We start from the raw sequence: 22,100 nt of genomic DNA, 5'->3' as shown, positions 1-22,100 counted from the left end.
AGTTTTGCAATATATATTTATCTGTATAAGTTATGTACACTTGTAAATATAAATTTAATTCAAGCAAACATCGATATTAAAATAAACATATAATAATAAATCCGTCACAAAATTCAAAGTTTATGACTTCTGATTGATTGATTGATAATAGTATTAATATAATTAAGTGATTTCCACTTTAATTTGACATTGTTTTAGATGCACAAATTGTATTACTTTGAGTGACGATAAAAAAAGTAATGGTCTCCCAATGGAACAGCGGTAAGTCTATAGACTTACAACACTAAAATTTGGGGTTCGATTCCCCACGGTGGACACAGCAGATAGCTCAATGTGATTAAACAAAGAAGCAAAAACGAATTACTTGCATATTAATGGTTTTATTCTTCTTAGCTTCGCTCAGAGCTCAGAAGTACTAAAGGACTGTGCTAGCCGTCTCTAATTTAGCAGTAATAGACTAAAGAGAAGGCAGCTAGTCAACGCCACTCACCGCCAATTCTTGGGCTACTCTTCTACAAACAATAGTGGGATTGATCTTCACGTTATAATGCCCTCACGTCTGAAAGAGCGAACATGTTTGGTGACAGGAATTCGAACCCACGACCCTCCGCAGATTGCGAGTCGAGTGTTCTAACCACTGGGCCAAGTCAGGCCTTGCAATTGAAATTTTTCACAAAATTTACTATTGTAAATGACGAAAAGTATCTTGCGGCTTACACTTGAATTTTATAAATATTTTTTGGTAAATAATGATCAACAAATAGTGGTTTTTGTATTTACATTTCATAGAATTTTATTATCTTAAATGATGATCCGCAAAAAACAGCTTACATTTGAATTTTACATAAAATTTACTATTTTAGAATGTGAGTGCAAATCTTTATTCAGCGTTATAATAATATCTGTTATTATTACAGTTGTTATCAAAATATAATAATAATAACCTGAATTAAATATTTTCCTTTTAAAATATGTTTTTCCTTAACAGTGGGACCTAGTCTGCAGCAATGAGTGGTTGACTTCATTAAGCACGTCTGTGTACATGAGTGGTTTTCTGAGTGCTGTATTTTTATCTGGACAACTTGCTGACAGGTATCACGAGTAATTTTTTTTTTTAATTAACTGTTATAAGAGATGGTTTTTCACTGTTTTTTATTTGAACTGATAGATGGCTCCAAGATTTCTCGAATAAATATATACTGTGATTTACTGTAAAAAAAAAAGATTAAATATTGTACATTTGTTTACTCATTTATTTGTAAGCCAAATATAAGACTGAAATTAAGTTCAACCTTGTGAACATCATCCGATCTGGTAACGTGTTAAATTAAAATACACATTCTAAACCAGACCTACTTTGGTCAGGGAAAATAAGTTCTCCACGCTAAGCCTATCTTGCTGATTATGAAACAGTACATTGTAAATTCACTAGCACTCTTACAAGAAAATATACAAAAACATTCATCACTTCCAGCTGTTTACTAATTACCAATTCCTGAATGAATAATTTGCTAATGGGATTATTTATATGTGTTGCTTAGCACTAAAATTTTTGAATGTTTTAAGGGAAATTTTCCTTTCAAGTAAACTCGAAAACTGAAGTCTGGACTTGCAATTATGGACCAATCATAAACTGCTAGCTCACACCTATCGGCTAAATGTACATAAAATATTTAGTGAATATTTAAACAACAGAGTATGTTTTAAACATCCCTTGTTTAAAATATAAATTAAAATGCACGTCACTGCATATCATTAGTTCTGTTTTAGCACTTCGAAGGAGTTATAGACATGACTTGATGCTTTTCTGACATCTTTATTTGACTACTTGGCTACATTATAAACATATTTTCCATCTCCACTAGGCATATGCAAACGAACCTCGGGTTACATTTTGCAAAGATTTCCAAACTCTTTTTCCATGGCAAGCAATTTTTTTTACATGATGAAACTAATTAGTAACACAACTAAATTAGTTTGAAACTACCATTTCACTCTTTTAAAATATATATCGATAAAGTTATGTATCCTCACAGTTTAACAATGATGTTATTTGAAGTTGGCAAGAGCGTAAATGGTGAATTGAAAATAAAAAAGTGATTACTAAATTATTGATGTTATTTATTATATCATTTGATTCAGATGTTAGTCGTATAATTCAAGTAAAGTGAATATTTTGTTAATAACCCATTAATAAAATAATTTAATAGATCAAAAGTTAAAAAAAACTTAAGATGTTTGCATAAGATGTACTAGATAACTAGAATGTGAAACTTACAGCTAAAGGTTTCTGCTTTTTATAGGGTGCTTATTTTAAGAACGGTTTTTGTTTTATAATTTCGCGCAAAGCTACGTGGAGCTACTTATGCATAGCCGTCCATAAGTTTAAACTGATACGCTAGAGGGAAGGCAGTTAATCAACAGGTCTTTTTTCACTGTCAGTTCTTGTATGATCGAAAAGTAGAATTTTGTTGTCATTCTTATGGCACAAGCGGTGCAGATCGCTTTTTACGGTAACGAGCAGCAGACCATGAATCTTCAGATTCACACTCTGAGCACACTAATCACGGAACCACGCCCAGCTTTTTTTTTTAACGAACAGATAGGAATTAAAGGTGTTGCTTATATTTTTTGTAAGCTAGCATTGGAAGTCAAATAACGAACATTTTATTTGCTTTCAGTACAACAGCTCCCACAACTTGGATAACATTTCTAAACTATGACAAAACATTTATGCTAAGTATAACTATCACATTTCATGCAATCCATCAAAGTTAAATTAATTTCAAAGAAACTTAAAATTCTAGCTTCAAAACTTTGCATACTGAAGCTAATCTTTCAAAGTCTAGCAGTTAATAAAATGTTAAAAACATAGTTTTTATTGTAAACCTAACTTATTATATTTATGTAGTATTCCAACGCTGTTTAATGTCTTATGGAGAATTGGAATGTTGATAAAACTTATCATTGTACTTAAAACAAGTCACTGATTCAGCTTTAACCTTTTGTTTAATAAGATATTGTCATCGTTTAGTGTCTAGTACATTAATCTGTTGCTCACCTTAACACAAATCGATTTTTTTTTCATGTTTCAGGTTTGGTCGTCGTCCCATTATACTAATAAATGTCGCCATCTTCTTTGCCTCTGCTTTGGCGTGTTCGTTTTCTACATCGTTTGCCATGTTTGCCGCACTTCGATACTTTGTTGGATTTGGAGCTTCTGGAGCAGTCACAACAGCTTTTGTTTTATGTATGTTTTATCCTTAATGCTGTATTTAATAAATGTATTTATATTTAAAGTATTCTATGTTAAAAATATTACTCACTATGCTCTCACAAGGCGGTAATCATAGCAACATTTGTTTTATATAAATACTAATCAGTTAGGCTCAATCTGATGAATAAATGTATATTTAAATCATAGATTAGCTATAATTCTCTGAATTTCCATATTTAAGGAAACGTGGATAACTGTTAATATCTATCAATAATTAACTTAGCCTTAACCCAACCAATTCTTAACAAAACGTTTGACGAACTAGCCTACTTTTAATCTAGCTTACCTATGTACTTAAGAGTCACAGTTTTGTTTCAGAAAAATGTGTTTGAAGTGACTCATTTATTTTGTGTATAGTTATGGAAGTGATTGGACCAGAGTATCGCAGTGTGATGGGAATTGTCTTCATGCTATGCTGGACCACTGGCTACATTATACTACCAGGAATAGCTTGGTTTGTGAGAGATTGGTTTACTTTGCAACTGACACTAACAGTCCCGTGGATAGTTTTGTCCATTCATTGGTGGTGGGTAGTATTGTTTGAAAAGTTCAATCTTTTACGCATAATTAGAATAATGAAAAACTCTCTAAATCAATCTCAAATGTATTTCAACAAAATAACCTCGAAATGGTGACTGACCATATAATATTAATTTTGAGGCGGGGTGCTTACAAAAGTGAAGAAAAAATGATTGAAATAATTTTAAAGCAATGCACCATTAATTATTTTACAAACTCTGGTTCTCAGGAGCCCCAGTGTGGAAAACTTCTCCCACGTACATGCGTTGCAGCTTTATATATATATACATGTGTATATAACATTACATATTCATGTTTTCGTGTGAATTTGTTTCAATATTTACATCACATAGACCTTGCTTTTTAAATAGGAGCACGTATTCGAATAAAATAACATATGTATATCATTAAAAATGTACATAACATTTCTTTTTAATTCTAAACTGAACTGTTATATTTTTGAGGATTCAGAGTCACAATATTCTATGATCTTTCTTCAGGCTTCTCCCAGAATCCCCTCGTTGGTTATTGACTCACGGGAAGGTCGAACAGGCTGAGAAAGAAATTGAAACAGCTATGAGACTTAACCATAAAGACGTAACCAACATAAAAGAAATTGTACAGAATCTCAAGAGAAAGGAAGTAAAGGTACCTACGAATATAGACTTACGATAAATTATTGGAAATATTAGGGGAAAAAATGGTGCATAAAAATTGGGACAAACTGCAAAAAAAAAAAAACTGATAGGCATTGCCTTTATAAGGTTTTGTAATCATGTAATACAAAAAGTAAACGTAATAAACCTTTATTGAATAAAATCTGTTTTTTATGAGTTTGATAAAACTATTAACTCCAGAGATATGCCGGAGAATGAATGATTAAATTATGAGATGAAATTGATGTTAGTGGGATCTCAATATATATTTGTTTGTCAAATAAAATGGCATTTTGGTCTTTACGAAAGCTTGTTTCAATTTTAAGTGTCTAAAGACTACCTACTTAAGCACAGTAGAACAACATTAAACTAACGTCAACAGAGTGAGACTAAAAAAAGGACCTTTTTATGAACTATGACCAAGAAAGTAGGACTACTTTAGCACGGACTCAATTCTGAAAAATGATGCTTGTACATGTTATGTTATGTAAATTGTATATCTCCACTTATGGTCTGAGTGTTTTCAAACCATGATGTTCAACTTTTCTTGGTGTGTGTGTGTGTCTATATATATAATATATGTTTGTTTTACACTTGTAAATATCAATACCTAATACCTATGTTTATCAAAAACATAGAGAAAGGTAGTGTTTCTTATTGAAGATAATCTAAAGTTGTAATATTTACAAACATGTAGATTATCATGCACTACGTACAGTTATGCTGTTTAGAAATAAATTACGTCATATTTTATCTTCGTAGAGAGAAGAGACTAAGAAGTTTCGTCACCCTACTTTCCTTGATTTGCTAAAGACTTCTAACATGAGAAAGAAAAGTTTGAACATTTTCTTCACCTGGTATGTTGTTCTCTTAACTTAATTGCATATTCGTAAGTATTACATTATGTCCGGATCACCTATATCATCTTACTTCTCAACCGTTATGTCATATCCTTACTACCTTTATCATCTTACTTCTTAACCATTATGATATATCTTGATCATCTTTTTAATCTTACTTGTCAACTTTTATATCCTGACCACTTTAACATTAATCATCTTACTTTTCAACCACTACATAATATCCTCACCATTGTAATGAACTGGCCATGACATTGCGGTTAAAATTACTGACAGCAGAGTTGCCAGTACATTTGAATGATATGTTACAGGTGACCATTCAATAAATGGACGTTAATATACAGTTGATATAAGTACTACACTATCCTACCAAAAGTCATGGGACACACCTCTGATTGCAGGAAAATGGGTGTGACGACGAAAGTTGCAAATAGTTTGGCCTATAAAGGTGATCAGCGGTTCGCTCGGAAGTCATTTCGAACTTGTACGCCGAACGATGAGTACACGGAAAGAGCTAACGGAGTTTCAGAGGAGAAGGATAGTTGGAGTCATTTGTCATTTATTTGACTCAGTTTTTAACAGACTGCCGTTTTAATCATATTTCAGAGAACATGACAAGTCGAATTAGTTATGTAATTTCTAAGCAAGTAATTGGGATTTAGGTTTAGTTTATCTTTAAAGCCTAATTTCACGTAATTGTTTAATCTGATTTGTTGAGCCTGATATTTTGTGTTTGTTGAGCTTAATTTGTTGAGATTTTTCATTGTATTTTTGGGTCTCATTTGTGGTATTTGTTGAGGCATAAATAAGCAACTCCTTCATTTATGGGCCTTGAAACTGCTACAGTTTATTAAGTTTCGTGTGTTTTAGTTTCAAATACAGTGCTGAATATATAAAGGCCATAATCTTTCATTAGATATACATGCAGAAAATGTTATTTGTTTCGCCAATACTGTCAGCTCAGATGACATGACTACTCCTCTCGTATTTACTATTTTCATATATTACACTTTATTGCTCAGAATATATTCTGTGACTATAGGTAGATAATGTAAAATTGTACGATTTTTCACCTTAAAAATTTGGTTCGAAAAATTTCGTAAAATTTAGTAAAACTCGTCTTTTTTTTTTAACTTAAAACAGTTCTTAAGTTCGTAAAGCTATCCAAACCAGCTAAGCGTGCTTAGTCTTCAGTTTTAATTACAGAAGAATATTTCTAAAGATTCTTCAATGGAGAAAATGAATATTAGAAATTCACTTTTTTTTACGGTTTTTGCAGGTTTGTGGTTTCCTTTGCCTTTTACGGGCTCTCATTGAGGACAAATGACTTGGGAGGGAATCCATACATCAATTTCTTCATCGCTGGTATAACTGAGTATCCAGCCGCCATTACAGTAATGTTTTCAATCAAGCACCTTGGCCGTCGTATACCTTTAATGGCGTTAATGGTCTCTGGTGGGCTTGCCTGTGTGTTTACCTTTCTAGTTCCAAATTGTAAGTTATATATTTTCTATCCCTTCTACGTTTTACCATGTTTTTATTTAAAAATCAATATATTCGTTTTTATGCTTCGAAGGTAAGAAACGGTACATATTCTAAATGTTTTATGCTCTAATGTTTTATTGTTATTTAAAGCGAAAATAGACACATGAAACACGTACGAATTTAATAACTTTAATTAACCGAGTTTTCAATGAAAATTGCACCATGCTGATCATTTATTTTATGATAATTATAAACAAGAATTTATCAAACAGATTCTGATGAGAAATAGGTAGTTTTGTCATCCTCTGTACTAGTAAGTCAACGCTTTGAAAAATTAGGCATTCGTTCTCTGTTACCTTGTTAAGCTGACAGAGAAACCCAATTCTTTAATCTATTGAATTACTAATACACAAGGTGACAGATAAACCTAACCTAATCCTTTAATCTATTGACCTACTAATACACAAAGTGACAGAGAAACTTAATAGTTTAATCTATTGACCAACTAATATCAAGGTGACAAAGAACACCTAATCCTTTAAACAAGGTGACAGAGGACACCTAATCTTTTAATCTACTGACCTACTAATACACAATATGACAGAGAACGCATAAACCTTAAACTATTGACCTACTAATACACAAGTTGACAGAGAACACCTAATATTTTAATCGACTGACCTACTAATACACAATATGACAGAGAACACCTAAACCTTAAACTATTGACCTACTAATACGCAGAACAATCTAATATTTAAAAGCGTTGACCTTAGTGCGACAAAGTACAACAAGGTTTTGAAATTTCTGATTAATATACAGGGTGACAAAGAACATATAATCCTTCATAGTACTGTGTAATAGTAAGTCAAATCTTTCAAGGACTGGGTTGTTTTGTCACCCTATGAACTAAATATACATAAGTCAGCGCTTTGGAGGATTAGGTATTCTTTATCGCCCTGAAGTCAACTCTTGGAAGAGTTAAATGTGCTTTTTTTTCATCCTGTGTATTAATAAGTCAACTCTGGGAAGGATAAAGTGTGTTTTTCATCCTGTGTACTAATATGTCAACTCTTAGAAGGATTAAGTTGTTTTGTCATCCTGTGTATGAGTAAGTCAACTCTTGGAAGGATTAAGTGTTTTGTCATCCTGTGTACTAATGTGTCAACTCTTGGAAGGATAAAGTGTGTTTTTCATCCTGTGTATTAGTAAGTCAACTCTTGGAAGGATTAAGTGTTTTGTTTTTTTCACCCTGTGTACTAATATGTCAACTCTTAGAAGGATTAAGTTGTTTTGTCATCCTGTGTATTAGTAAGTCAACTCTTGGAAGGATTAAGTTGTTTTGTCATCCCTTTATAAATCAACTTTTTATCATATTACATTAGCAGGATTTTAACTAAAGTTTTGTTGATTTAGCTAAACATTTTGACACATTCAAAAAACAAATACAATCGCGTAGCAGAAAAAAGTCATACCTGTTGTGAGACAAAGGCATCTCATCAACAAGAGATTGAATTTTCTTTATTGGGCTTAAATGATAAGGAAATTTCAACACAATAGTTTGATTAAATAATTAGTATATTTTTGCTCACATTGCAATTTTATATTTTGCTGTATTATGTAACAACTAATTGCAAGCTAATAGTAATTTGAGAAACAACGATTTATAAGCACAATGAAATGGTTTATTTTGAGAGGAACATATTACGTGTTTCAACAGAATATTGGTCTGCCTTCTTCAGGTTTGATCTAAAGCTAAACATAAACAGTTTATATATATATAGTAGAGATAGCTTAACCTGAAGATGAACCAAGGAGATCGAAACATTGTTACTTCTTTTGTGTTTTTAAATAAAAGTTTCTAATGCACATACCAGCCATCTCTATTAGATTTATATATTTATTTCAAATGGGTTCTTCGTCAGCGTGAATAAAAAAGTTTATATACAAGTGCAAAGACAAAAGACGTAAAGGTTTAATGTTATGGAATGTTGTAACCTAGTAACAGGATTATAGCTAAAGACAAGGTCACGACTGGTTAAGTGTGTTGCGAAAGCTAAGGGAAAATATTCAGCCAAATTTAATTGATGTTGCTAGAGCCATTGTTACGGTTTAGTGAAAGATCGTCTAATTTGATGATTTCTATTGTTTCAAAACATTTTTTTTTTAGCTTTGGGTTGGTGTAAGAGAAAAAAAATTCTGTCCAAATATGTAATATCTTCCCACCAAAATAGACCACTTCATTATGTTTATCAATATTTTTTTGTCAATTTACTATTATGTTATAATAGTGTGCCTCCGTACATAAATAATTGCGAATTTAAGTTATTTTCCCTTTTCTCAACAGATCTCCACTGGTTGTTGATAACCCTGACCATGTTTGGAAAATTTTGCGTCTCCGCTTCATTTAGTATTTTATATATATACTCTGTTGAACTATTCCCAACTGTTGTGCGAAATGTTGGGGTTGGGTCGAGCTCAATGTGCGCCCGTTTTGGATCAATGGTGGCTCCTTTTGTTAAAGAACTGGTAGGTTAACAATTCTTTCATGAAACCATTAAATACCTTGCAATTCGAATTCATAGTTTTTATCATTCAGAAAACTTGGACAAATATCGAATATATATATATAACACTTCGGGTAACGCTCCATTCGTCTGTGCAGCTGAGCAACAAAACTGTCGCCTGATATTGTGTATAATACTTTTGACGAGAGCTGGCTTCAATTCAGCTTTTGTATCAAATAACAAAATGCCGAAAAACTTTTCCAATTTCTTCTATAGCGCTTTTTAACATTAGAAATGACTTGGAAAGATTCTTCATATAGTCATAATACTTATAGTCATAGAACAAACTGAAAAGTAAAAAAAAATATTAATTTAACTAAGATTTTGATATGAAATTTCTTAAAGTTATCTAAAAGTCACGAACTTTTGCGTGATACTAGTGTTTTTACGCTAATTAAAGCCTAATATACATAAAAGTCAGTTTTCATTTTGTCTGTGCGTGACGTAATGGTTTATATTATGAACCATTTTTAACTTACGCTGCACCATTTTGAACTTTTCGGAGTGTAGTTGAAAATTGCTTTTTTTTTTCTCAACGTACGGTTTTATTTTATGATAAAGGGGGAAGTTTCGTGAACAAAGATCGCTGGAGAGAGGGCGGGGCTCCCAAGGAGTTTTTCAAAACTTCAAACCGCCATTTTTTGAGGGGACGGGCAAAACTGGTTGTACATAAATATGACTATCTTTTATGTTGTTAAGTTATCATTAAAAGTATATATGCAAATTCATTAAAACCGAAATCTTTAAGGCTCTGACTACCTCAGATTAGATCTCACCCAGTTCAGTGTCTTATTTATACCGCGTACCATTGTTTTGTGATTGTACTGTACATTGTTTTATTACTACCACGACTACTGTTTTATTACTGTTGTGTACATTGTTGTACTACTACTACTACCGTGCGCATTGTTTTACTACAACCGCATGCATTGATTGTTTTCTGACTGTCGTGTACATTGTTTTATTACTAATGTATACGTTGCTTTACTACCACTGTGTGCATTGTTTTATTACTGTCGTATACGTTATTTTACAACTACCTTGTGCATTATTTTATTACTGTAGTGTACATTGTTTTATGACTGTCGTGTACATTGTTTTATTAGTCTAGTGTGAAGTGTTTTATTATTACCGTGGATATTGTTTTATTACCACCGCGTACATTGTTTTACTACTACAGTGCACATAGTTTTATTAATACCTAGTAATTTGTTTTATCACTTTCGCTTATAATGGTAAGAGCTGTGAACTTCGTGTAGACCTTTTTCGGAGTTGCGTCGATATATTAGCTAAGTTTTATATGAACTGGTAGGTTAAAAAATTCAGCTAAAGACTGCTGTGGTAAGAAGAAATCGAAAACAAAATATGGGGGAAAAGTTATACCACAAAAATTGACTGACGTTAAATGGATGTTTTAATGTCCACAACTTTCGGGCTGAGACGGCTCTCCTTTGTTCATTTTAAACTTTAGTTGTTTGTTTGTTTTAGAGCAAAGACACACCGGGCTATCTACTGTGTCCACCGCGGGTAACAGAACCCCGGATTTTAGCGTTGCAAGTCCTTAGACTTCCCACTGTCCCACCGGGGGACAAACTCTGATGAAACAAAGGGTTTGATACCATAAGAATTATCAAACACAGAACAGTCAAAATAAGCGTCATACAACAGATCTAATTACAGGCAAATGAATATTATTTTAAAAGTAAGATACTATTAATATACATATATACATATCATTATAAATAAAAACAATAATCAAAAATTAAAGTTTCAATTATATTGAAAAGTTTCTTTAAAAATCAAATAATAATAACAAGTAAATGAGTGACGGAGATCCAGGATTCTGAAGCAGCTAGCGTTGTGAACGAAATTTTAGAAATATTTAACCACAGACATGAGTCAATCATAAATAGAAAAGAAACTGGTTGGCGAATGATGGCCCCATCTTGGTACCCATAACTACACTGTTTATTTTGTTTATAATATGTATCATTGAAAGAAAAATCATTCAATGTCAAAACTAGTTCAGATAGTCTTATAAGAGTGTCTGTTGGTGGTTCTAGCACTTTTCGTGGTTATGGTAGAACATCAAAGTTAGTTCAGATAGTCTTACAAAAGTGTCTGTTGATGGTTCTAGCACTTTTCGTGGTTATGGTAGAACCTGAAAGTTAGTTCAAATAGTCTTACAAAAGTGTCTGTTGATGGTTCTAGCACTTTTCGTGGTTATGGTAGAACCTCAAAGTTAGTTCAGATAGTCTTACAAAAGTGTCTGTTGATGGTTCTAGCACTTGTCGTTGGTTGTGGTAGAACCTCAAAGTTGTTAGTCTAACAAGAGTGTCTGTTGATGGTTCTAGCACTTGTTGCTGGTTGTTGTAGAACCATAAAGCTTCAAGATTCTCACTATGTGGTACAAGAGTATATAAGGACTTGATGTCCATCGTGAATAGTAGTGGATTAGAAGTGGTTTGGAAAATATTATTAAACACTTGAAGAGCTTCGGTGCTATTTTCATTTGAGTTGAAAGTGTGTGTACAAAAGGTATAATTTTTTTTGTCTAAAAAGCTAGAGATTAACTCTGTAGGACAATCACATGTTGAAACTATAAGTTCCCAGGGTTTTCAGACTTGTGTATCTTAAGTATGATGTAAAACAAGGTGTTCTCAGTTCTTCGAGTAGGTCTTACTCGTATAGTGGGAGTTCTTCTGAATCTATTAATCTGTATAGGATCTATTGTATGATGGTTTAGTATTCCTCTAGATGATCCGTTTGGAGTTTAATGTAGTATTCATATTTGTTGTTCTACCTCAGCTACATACAAATCCTTATGTCATACGACTATACTACCTTTTTATCCGTGGGTTTAATGACGATATCATGTCTATATTTAAGCTACTTTGAGGTTGTTGTTTTTTGTCACCGATGATATGATTGTGTTTAAACGTGCGTTTACTAGCAATACTAGCTTTCACTCAATGTCCAATATCATAGAATGCAAAGTTTCTAGTTACATTACTTTTTGGTATTTTGTTGTTGTTTGTTATAAAGCACCAAGTTTCACAAAGGGCTATTTGTACTCTGCCTACCACAGGTATCGAAACTCGGTTTCTTGTAGTATAAGTCTGCAGACATGCCGCTTTGCCACTGGAGAGGGGGGACTTTCTGGTATATATTAGCTATTTTTTATTTCTATTAAGAATATTAATGAGAGACTTGTCGTCGATTTGTATTTACTGTGAACACAGTCTTCCATTAACAATAAATTAATATCGTCATTATTATCAGTTGTCTCTTTAAAAAAATCTAATCCCTTATTTTCAACATAATAATTACCATTATTGGGTACTCTAAAACCGTTCCAGGTGGGCCTATAGGATCATGAAATGTTTTTTTATAGAGATTACCACATGGAAACCAAAAGCTCATAGTGTTCTCATAGTTTCAAAACTTTTATTATAAACATCCATTATTCCTTTACTCTTTTCAACTAATACGAAATAAAATCTATATAGTTTTGCTGGTGTTTGTCTTAGATGCAAGAAGATCTCAACCTTCAAATTCGTCTCATTATCATACAATTCGTTGTCCGAATGGTCTTCCACAGATTTATTCTCCAATGTCGATACATTCATTCATTTGGCTACACTTTTGATATAAATCAATCTCTGTTTTCCATGGTCTCTCCTTTCTTCAATCCTTTCAGTTACGACCAAACTTTCAATTTCTTCTTTCCTCATAACGTGTTCGAGAAACTCCACTTGTCTCTTTCTTATGTTAAGCAGCAGCTTTCTTCTGCAACCTACTCTTGATAAAATATCTTCATTTGAGGTGTAACTTGTCCAATATACGTTCAAAATCCTCTTTAAGAACCACAAATCAGTTGCTTTAATTATATTTTACATAACTGGCGATATTGTCCAACATTATGATGCATACATGAGAATTGGTATAACATTGCAATCCAAGACTTTTAACTTCATCCCCATAGAAATTTTCATTTTCAGAAATGCTTCTTTTGTCATCTGTATTCTCTATTTTATTTCATAATCACATTTATCATCCGATGTTATCCAGCTTCCAAGGTAGTTGAATATATTGACCTGCCTTATCTACTTTGACAATACATACAGGAATGATCGTCTTCTTTGTAATAACCATGCCCAAAGCTTTTGTTATAGTCAAGCATGTGGAGTTAATGAAAATGTTGAAAGAACTGTACCTTGATGATAAAGACTTGAAAATTTTAAAAAACCTCTATTGGGACCAAACCGCAGCACTGAAGATAGAGAGTAAATTAAGTGATTTCGTTCAATTTACGAGAGGCGTTAGGCAAGGCTGTGTCTTTTAACCTGACTTTAATTTATACAGTGAGAAAATCCTGAGGGAGGTTGAGAATTTATACTGATTATACTGACGACAGTTTTAGTAGCTGTTAGTGAAAGTGACAAGGGTTTAAGTATTAACTATAGGAAAACAGAATTATAATCAACATTATATAAGAAAATGTCCTTCTTCATTTCTCTTGCCCTCTCTGAAAGCATTCGAACCATGAAAATAGGGTTTCTTGTATATGATATTCAACAAAACCATATTGATCTTTTGCAATATCTGGTCATATTCAACATCCAGCTCTCTTTGTCAACACTTTCAATGGGATCTTTGTCACTTGGCTCTTTAAACTGGTGGTTCGATGGTATTTACATTCAGTGGTTCCAGGTCTTTTGAGGGAGCACAGTGGCGATAGATTAACTGAGATCCTCATGTATTTTACAACTTTCATGAATCTCATTGATAATAGTCAACTTTTCTATACCAAATTCTTCCAAACATTTTTTGTTCTACTGCAATTTCAGCTGGTCCTTTACCTTTATTGTGTTTTATTCTGTTCACAACTGTTCGTACTTCTGGCTTAAGAATTTTCAATCCATCCATGTTCTTCTTAATAGGCCCCCAGTAGCACGGCGGTATGTCTGCGGATAGCCATGGTGAGCAGAGCACAGATAGCCCATTGTGTAGCTTTGTGCTTAATCACACACAAACAATCTTCTTAATAGATGGCTTTTTTTCACGACTTTCGTGGAATAGATCTTCAATATACTCTGTCCATTTTTTCAATATTTGTTCTCGTTCCATAACTAAACCACCACTCTTAGATTTTATACATCTACTAGTAGTGCATTCTCTTTTACTTGTGACATTTTGGAATTCCTGTAGATTAATGTACCATCTTTATCCTTTTGTTTTTCTATTTCTGTACGTTTTTCATTAAACCTTTTTTTTTCATTGCGCATTGACCGAATTCTTTTTTTCAAGTTTTTTATACTCTTCTGTATTACGAGTTTTCACCTTCTTTCTATTTCTCATGATCTAAAGGAATTTCCTCCATCGTCCATTTCTGTTTCTTATAATGAAATAACTTCCTTTTAAAGTTTTTTTTAAATTTCCCATTTTAACATATTTTTTTCATCTTCAAGTTTTTCAGAACTGTTTTTAACTGCAACTGCATACCTTTCTTTAATCAGGTCTTTTTCGTTTAATTAGTTCGTTTCGAGTTAAATATAAAACTACACAAAAAGCTATTAAGTCCGCAAACATATCGCTGTGCCACTAGGGGCAATACGTTTTTGTTGTTTGTTGCTAATAAAGAAGCTACACAATGGACTATCTGTACTGTGCCCATCACGGGTATCGAAACCTGGTGTTTAGTGTTATAAGCTTCAGGCTTACCGCTGAACCACTGGTTTTTTCCCATTAGAATTGTATAAGCAAGCTTTTTTTTTGTTGCTTTTGGCCTCTCAAGTTTCCTTAATCTTATCTTGATGGTGAATACTAGAAGGACATGGTCACTCCCGCAGCCATCCACTGGGTAAATTTATATTGCATTTCTGAATCTTTTATTGACGGTGATGTAATCAGTTTGATTTCTAGCATAATCCCCAGGACTTTTCTATTTATACCTTCTTCTCGGGTGATACTCAAACCATGTGTTCATAATGATTTGATCCATTGCAACACACCAATCAATCCATATATCTCATCCTCCATTTTTCTCTCCAAGCCCACGCAGTCCACTCGCTCACATTTGGCTTTCCCATCACATTAACCACTTTTCCAAGTTTGCGTTGCTTTTTTGCTTTATCAGTGTTGTCATAGAAACGATCAATGTCCTCTTTCTCATTTTCAACTGTTGGTGCATATTCTTGTAATTATTACAATGTTGAAAAGTTTAGCCTTTATTTTCATAAGCAAAATCGCTTTATCCAGCTTGTTTGTGGTAGATAACATGAGGTAACTGTGATGAAATATCACTTATAACAACTTTATAATTTTCATTAAGTACATCAGTATAAATCATGTCATTGCTTTTATGTCTATAGAAAACAAATTTCACATCAATATTTGAAATAATGATTCTGATATCATTAAAGAATCCAAAGTATTCTATCTATTATCTAATTTTATTACTATTTTTTGTTAGAATCCATCTTTTGGTAAAACCTTCATTCAATGAGATATTATTGTCAGATATACACAACTGTTTATGTTTAATGCACGTGTTATGATTTAGATAGTTCTAGTACTGTACAAGTGTTAAACTGAGTTATTTTTAGAAGCAATACTTTATCGCAGGTTTGCTTAGGTAACTGTGTACGAGTTATACATTGTGTAGTTCAATTGTTTTGAATTGGGGCTTGTTGTATTATTGTGTCATGTTACTAGAACCTTCTAAGTTTTTATCATTGTTTTGATTGAGTGTTATTGCATCATAATATATCATAGTGTGTAGAAAGTTTTAGGCTTCGGTCGGGATATAAATATGCATACAAATGTAGTTAAAGTTAATTTAGACAAAGTTAGTTAAATAGATAAGTATATCTAAACGGCGTAATTGTGAGTTTAGCCACCAAGAGCATATAGTGGCGATTTTTAAAGTGAAATTATCACGAATTGTATTGTAATAACAGAATATAAAATAAATAATTTGTCTTGTCAATTGTTTTCTAAAATAATTGAATAGACCTTTGTAGACTTTTACGAAAAGAGACAATTATTTAAATCTCTGGATAAAACTGTGGTAACAACAGTATAACACAAGTGAACTTATCACCGATTGTATTGTAATAACAAAGCAGAGAAGAATAATTCATCTTTTCAGTTGTGTTCTAAACTAACTGAACCAGCCTGTGTGGACTTTGACATGACGAAAAGAGAAAATTAACTTAAGCTTTGGGTATAACTGTGGTAATTAACAGTGAGATAAACATTTGTATACATGTTTGACTTGTTTAAATATATTATTTTAAAACAAGTGGACTGTATGTTGTTTGTTTAGTTTTGAAAATTATGGCCAACAAATCACAGACATCTACTGCAAAGAATCTGGCCCATACCTACATAAAAACCTGACAGTTATGTTTAAATCTTATCAATTTTATCCTTACCAACCCAACCACCCAATGTTTTTGATCCATCATTAGTTACCAAAATATGTTTGCTTGGAGTTTCTAAGATATTGATATAGAATAAAATATTACAGGCTTCACTCATACTGAAATCATTTATGAAATTTATTAATCCTTGTATATGATGAGCGAGACAGGGTAATTCAATTTCTTTAATCAACGTTTAACCAATATATAATTCAGTACTTGAAAAAATATTTTCTGTATTGACGAGTGTTATATTATTTGTTTATAATTTTAACTTTGCACAAATATAATAGAATATTAGAATATAATATTTATCTTTTATATCTTTAATATAGAACTCATATTATTAACGAACAAAAATGGTAAAAGCCTCTATTCTGTTTTAATTGTGTTTTTGATATAGTGACCCTCTTTCCATCATCTATTTATTTAAATGGTGTTTTTGTTAAAACGTATGACGATTAAGCTTTTTAGATTTATCTATTTGAAGTGAAACAACTTCTTGCTTTTTGTATGCTGCTTTTAACTTACCTTTTTTGCTCATCACTTAAATACACGCTCGCTGTCGAATAACTACTTTATTACATATTAAAATCCTTTGTAATATTTTTCGACTTCATTATATATTATCTCTCATTCTCTAAATAGTACATCTAATAATTCAACAATATGGTTATATAACTTATAAATACACGCTCACAGCAATATAACTCATTTATTATATATGAAAAATCATTTGTAATATTTTCAACTTCTTCATTTGATATCTTCCTTCTTTACGCCATATGTTTAACTAAACAATGCTTTGAGTATGTAACTTTTTACTTTTGTTTTCTGCTCTTACCTTATCAGTTAGTTTCGCTAGTTTATCAAATAATCCCTCAACACTTATTATTATAACTTTAGATGTACATCTCAAGACTTTTAAGTTTTTGATATATAATTTTATATGACTCATTGCCTATTCATTTAACTTTTTATCTTCTAATATCAGTTTCTATTTCGAATGGTTCTCTTCTTTCTGGATATTTATATATTTTTCTTTTAATGTTTCAATTGTAGTAGTTATTTTACCTTTTTTACCACCCAATGTTTTATCTACTATTCCTGCTTTTTTAATAATTTCTTCAATTGAGCCATATTTATTAATTAATTCGGATGGTAATACAAACTGTTCTTTTTCGAAGAGTGAAACATCTATTCCTTCATCTAAATGAACTCTACATGTTTCGGTTCTTCAATAGAAGTTGATTCCAACTTAGATTCGAATTTTGGTATTGTAATGTTATGAATCGCATCTTCTGAGGTTTCCAATTCTTCTACTGGAAAAAGAACTTAAGATTCTAACTTTTGAGTTACTGGTTTATGATACTCTGTTATTGATTCTTCATGTCTTGCTTTACCTAATGATTACGCTTCATTCATGTGTCTTTGTTTAGTTTGATAGTCGTTTTATCTTCTTCACTGATATCATTTTTTATGTCTCATTTATATTTAATGGTATCTAACTTACAGTTGAACTTATCTATCTTGAAGATTAAAGATTGCGAAGAACTAGATGAGTTTGAATATCTTAATCAAATTCCTTTATTACCTAGACATCCATTTACACCTTTAATTGTTGACCCATCTGGTTGTGGAACAACGGATTTCTTGCTAAATCTAACCTATGATCAATTAAACTATGATAACCTAACTTATGTGCAAAATAATCAGAAGAGTCTAAAGATAAAAAATTAAAAGAAATCTGCAATTATATCAGAAATAAAAATAAGGAAAAGAAACTTATAGAATTAAATACGAAATTCAAGAAAGATACACTATTCTCTAATAACTTAAAACATACACCGACCCAACATGGCCTGGTAGTTCGGGTGCTCGCTTCGCAACCTGACGGTCGTGAGTTTAAATCCCTGTCCAATCCATTCCAAGCATGGTAGGAATTTAGGTTAAAAGACTAGGGGAGACTTTGAAGAATTAAATGCTTACACGAGTGAAAGTTTGCACGGTTAATATTCCTAACGACATATTCAAAAGCAGTGGGAAGAGCTGAGAGGTCACGCAGAAAAAAAGAGAAAGAATGAGACCTTCGCTGAATTGATTGTGTCTTTGGAAGTTTTCTTTCGGCAGGACACATGCATTGGTTGACCACGTGGCTAAGGAATTCGTGACGTCAGGCGACGGAGAGCTGAGGGGTGTAGAGCAGAGCAGGGGGATGCAGATTGAGTGTGTCTGTTTTTGTCTAAAATACTGAAAGTAAGATGATTTAGGAAAATATGGTTAGATTTTATAGATTCAACTTTTAACAAAATTAGTGAACTTTGATATTATATTTGATGCGAAACGGTCCTTTTCAGGGCTGGGATCGAAGAATCCAAAGCATGAGGAAAATTTGGCTGTGGGGGAAACGGGAGTACCCCGAGAAAACCCACTTTCACTTAGATTACTTGGCTTGAATTCCATACAGATGTACGGCTGCATATGGTGATCGAAGGCTAGAACAGGCTGGATGGGTGAGGAGGCGACTTGAAGCTGTGCACATCCAGGTCGTCGTTTAGCTTGATTGGGCTGTGATTGATTAGTCGAAGAAACGGGATGGTGCTAGGTAATGTAGAGGCTTCGGTTTGTATGGTATCTGAAGGTTCGTGTCTTGAAGTGGGTCTTATCAATCTTCTGGGGTCGGTATCGTGATAGTCTTCAGTCTGAAATCTTCGGTCCATTTTGGCGATTCTGGTCTATGTTTCTTGATTATTGCAAAATAGCTGTCAGTAGAAGTAGAGGCGTCTCACATGGTTTATACAGGTGACATGGTTTGTATCTGCCGTGAAGTTATCTCGAGGTTGGTTGTTTGAGTGCTGTTGTTCGGTTTCAATGTAGCTTTACTGGCGGTGGTTAGCGGTTCTGTCTCAAGAGCGGGTGTAGCCGCAAGAACAGAATACAATCGATTGTGATGTGTAGTGGGCTTCAAGATCTGGTTGTGGTTTCACTGTTTCTTGTGTTGGGGCGTCTTCTTGATCTTTCGGCTGTAAAGTGGAAGAAGTAGTAATATAGACTGTAAGTTAGAAGGTGTTTTTCTGTGGTTTTGTAATTGGTGAATATTTTGATGTAGACCGAGAGTTAGAAGGTGTTGTTCTGTGGTTTTATAATTGGTGAATATTTTGATGTAGACCCTGAGTTAGAAGGTGTTGTTCTGTGGTTTTGGAATTGGTGACTATTTTGATGTAGACCGTGAGTTAGAAGGTGTTGTTCTGTGGTTTTGTAATTGGTGACTATTTTGATGTAGACCGTGAGTTAGAAGGTGTTGTTCTGTGGTTTTGTAATTGTGACTATTTTGATGTAGACCCTGGGTTAGAAGGTGTTGTTCTGTGGTTTGTAATTAGTGACTATTTTGATATAGACCTCGAGTTAGAAGGTGTTGTTCTGTGGTTTTGTAATTGGTGACTATTTTGATGTAGACCCTGAGTTAGAAGGTGTTGTTCTGTGGTTTTGTAATTGGTGTCTATTTTGATGTAGATCCCGAGTTAGAAGGTGTTGTTCTGTGGTTTTGTAATTAGTGACTATTTTGATGTAGACCCCGAGTTAGAAGGTGTTGTTCTGTGGTTTTGTAATTGGTGACTATTTTGATGTAGACCCGAGTTAGAAGGTGTTGTTCTGTGGTTTAGTAATTGGTGACTATTTTGATGTATTTAAATGTTGTGGTAAAGTCAAAAATTTGCCAAACGATGTAAGAAGCTGTCGATGATTACTAGGAACGTCATGTCTGGGCGATTCACTCTTGTGTAATATTACAAACCAAATTACTTAAATGCTAGGTTCCTTAGTTTCCAAGAAACCTCGCATTTATCCAGGGAGACATGCGATTGTACGTTATTGGTCATTCTCAGTACAACATAGATGAGGCCGTAAACTATAGATATCACCTGAACTTCTCCGTGGAGTGTGTGTTTTATTTTAGCGCAAAGCTTTCTGTTCAACAAGGGGAATCAAGCCCGTGATTTTTGCGTTGTAAGTCTGTAAACTTACCGCTGCCCCGTCCGATTCGTGGTGGTTATTTTGGTCAAGTATTTTTTTCAGACCCCGAAGGGGTCTGAAAGATAACCAGGGTCGGTCAGAAATTTCTGCTTCTCTTCACCCCACTTTGTGGCCAATTGATAGCGACTGTAGAATGAAATTGATTGAAGTTCTTTGTTTTTTACCTTTTTAGTTAGTCCTTAACAAAACTTCGAGCCATGAAGACGTGTTTTTCCAAGTTCTGTGACCAAGTAGCTAGCTTTCCTGCGGGATGGCAACCCACCCAACTCTTGCCGATGGCTTCGCCTGTCATTATTGACGGGATCCTGAACGATTTCTCCCTTAGAATGATAAATATTTTCCTAAGAAAACATAAACCCAACGCCGCTATCGACCCGTCCAAGACGAGACTCTTACGAAGGGGAGGAATTTTTATTCAACCCCTCACCCCCGAAGACTCAGATTATTTGTGTTCCCCATGGAACTCTAATCCATCAGTATCTTGTAAACCGCCTAGAATTAACTTTCAATTTTTTCTGTTTTACTTAGAAACGTCGACCTGTCCATATCCTCAGAAAACATCCAGTCTAGCCTATTCGCCATACGTCAGAAGTCTCTCGATCCATGCAGTGAACCGGATTAAATCAAGAATTCCAGGCCAACCGACTCAATACATCAAAATAGTCACCAATTACAAAACCACAGAATAACACCTTCTAACTCTCGGTACCCTCCACCAAACTGCAAGCACGGAAAACAAGAAGAATTAATCTTAGTGGTATTTTTATTCAATCGCTTCTCTTGAAGGTTTCACCTACCAATGCTCCCCCTGGAAATCAGAACCACAAGTAAATTGTCATTCCTTGGTAAGCAGTACCAGTTTGTTTAATGCCTTTCTCAGAAACATGGATATTTCCCTAAATACTCAGGAAATCAAGCAAGCCCTGGAAGACGATTTATCAACACAAATTCATGCTGCCCAAAGGATCACATCCTGAAAAACCGAAAATATTACACCTAGCTGATCGAATACTCCAACGTGGTTGTTTCTTCGGATACTTTCACTTCAGAGCCGCGAAACCATTCCAGAAAAAAAGATAACCGAACTTCTGAAAACAGTACCCTTCATTTCACGCCAGGTCAACAAACTCCCGCCAAGATTACACCCCAAATCCTTTCTACTGAACAACAGACTCAAAATATGGCTGAAGAAGGAAAATATATTTAACATCCACGGAGAAAAACCTCCACATTAAACTGTGAAATCCAGACAATCACAAAAACCAAGGGCAAACAAA

General features: G+C 33.5%; 1 protein-coding gene across 1 annotated transcript in view; it reads left to right on the top strand.

The window, feature by feature from the left end:
• The window catches only part of LOC106476639 (organic cation transporter protein-like), a gene marked incomplete at its 3' end in the record, with an annotated part of 20,694 nt that extends 11,368 nt beyond the window's left edge, over positions 1–9,326 (top strand). The window contains exons 3-9 of the mRNA XM_022381375.1: positions 989–1,092; positions 3,096–3,250; positions 3,635–3,803; positions 4,297–4,444; positions 5,215–5,309; positions 6,592–6,806; positions 9,145–9,326. Coding sequence (XP_022237083.1) covers positions 989–1,092; positions 3,096–3,250; positions 3,635–3,803; positions 4,297–4,444; positions 5,215–5,309; positions 6,592–6,806; positions 9,145–9,326 — 1,068 coding nt within the window. The remainder of the gene's footprint in view (positions 1–988; positions 1,093–3,095; positions 3,251–3,634; positions 3,804–4,296; positions 4,445–5,214; positions 5,310–6,591; positions 6,807–9,144) is intronic.
• Positions 9,327–22,100: the final 12,774 nt, after the last annotated feature.

Source organism: Limulus polyphemus, unplaced genomic scaffold, assembly GCF_000517525.1.
Source record: "Limulus polyphemus unplaced genomic scaffold, Limulus_polyphemus-2.1.2 Scaffold158, whole genome shotgun sequence".
Classification (NCBI taxonomy): domain Eukaryota; kingdom Metazoa; phylum Arthropoda; class Merostomata; order Xiphosura; family Limulidae; genus Limulus; species Limulus polyphemus.
The sequence above is the reverse complement of the archived record's forward strand: the minus strand, read 5'-3'. Positions and strand labels throughout refer to the sequence as shown.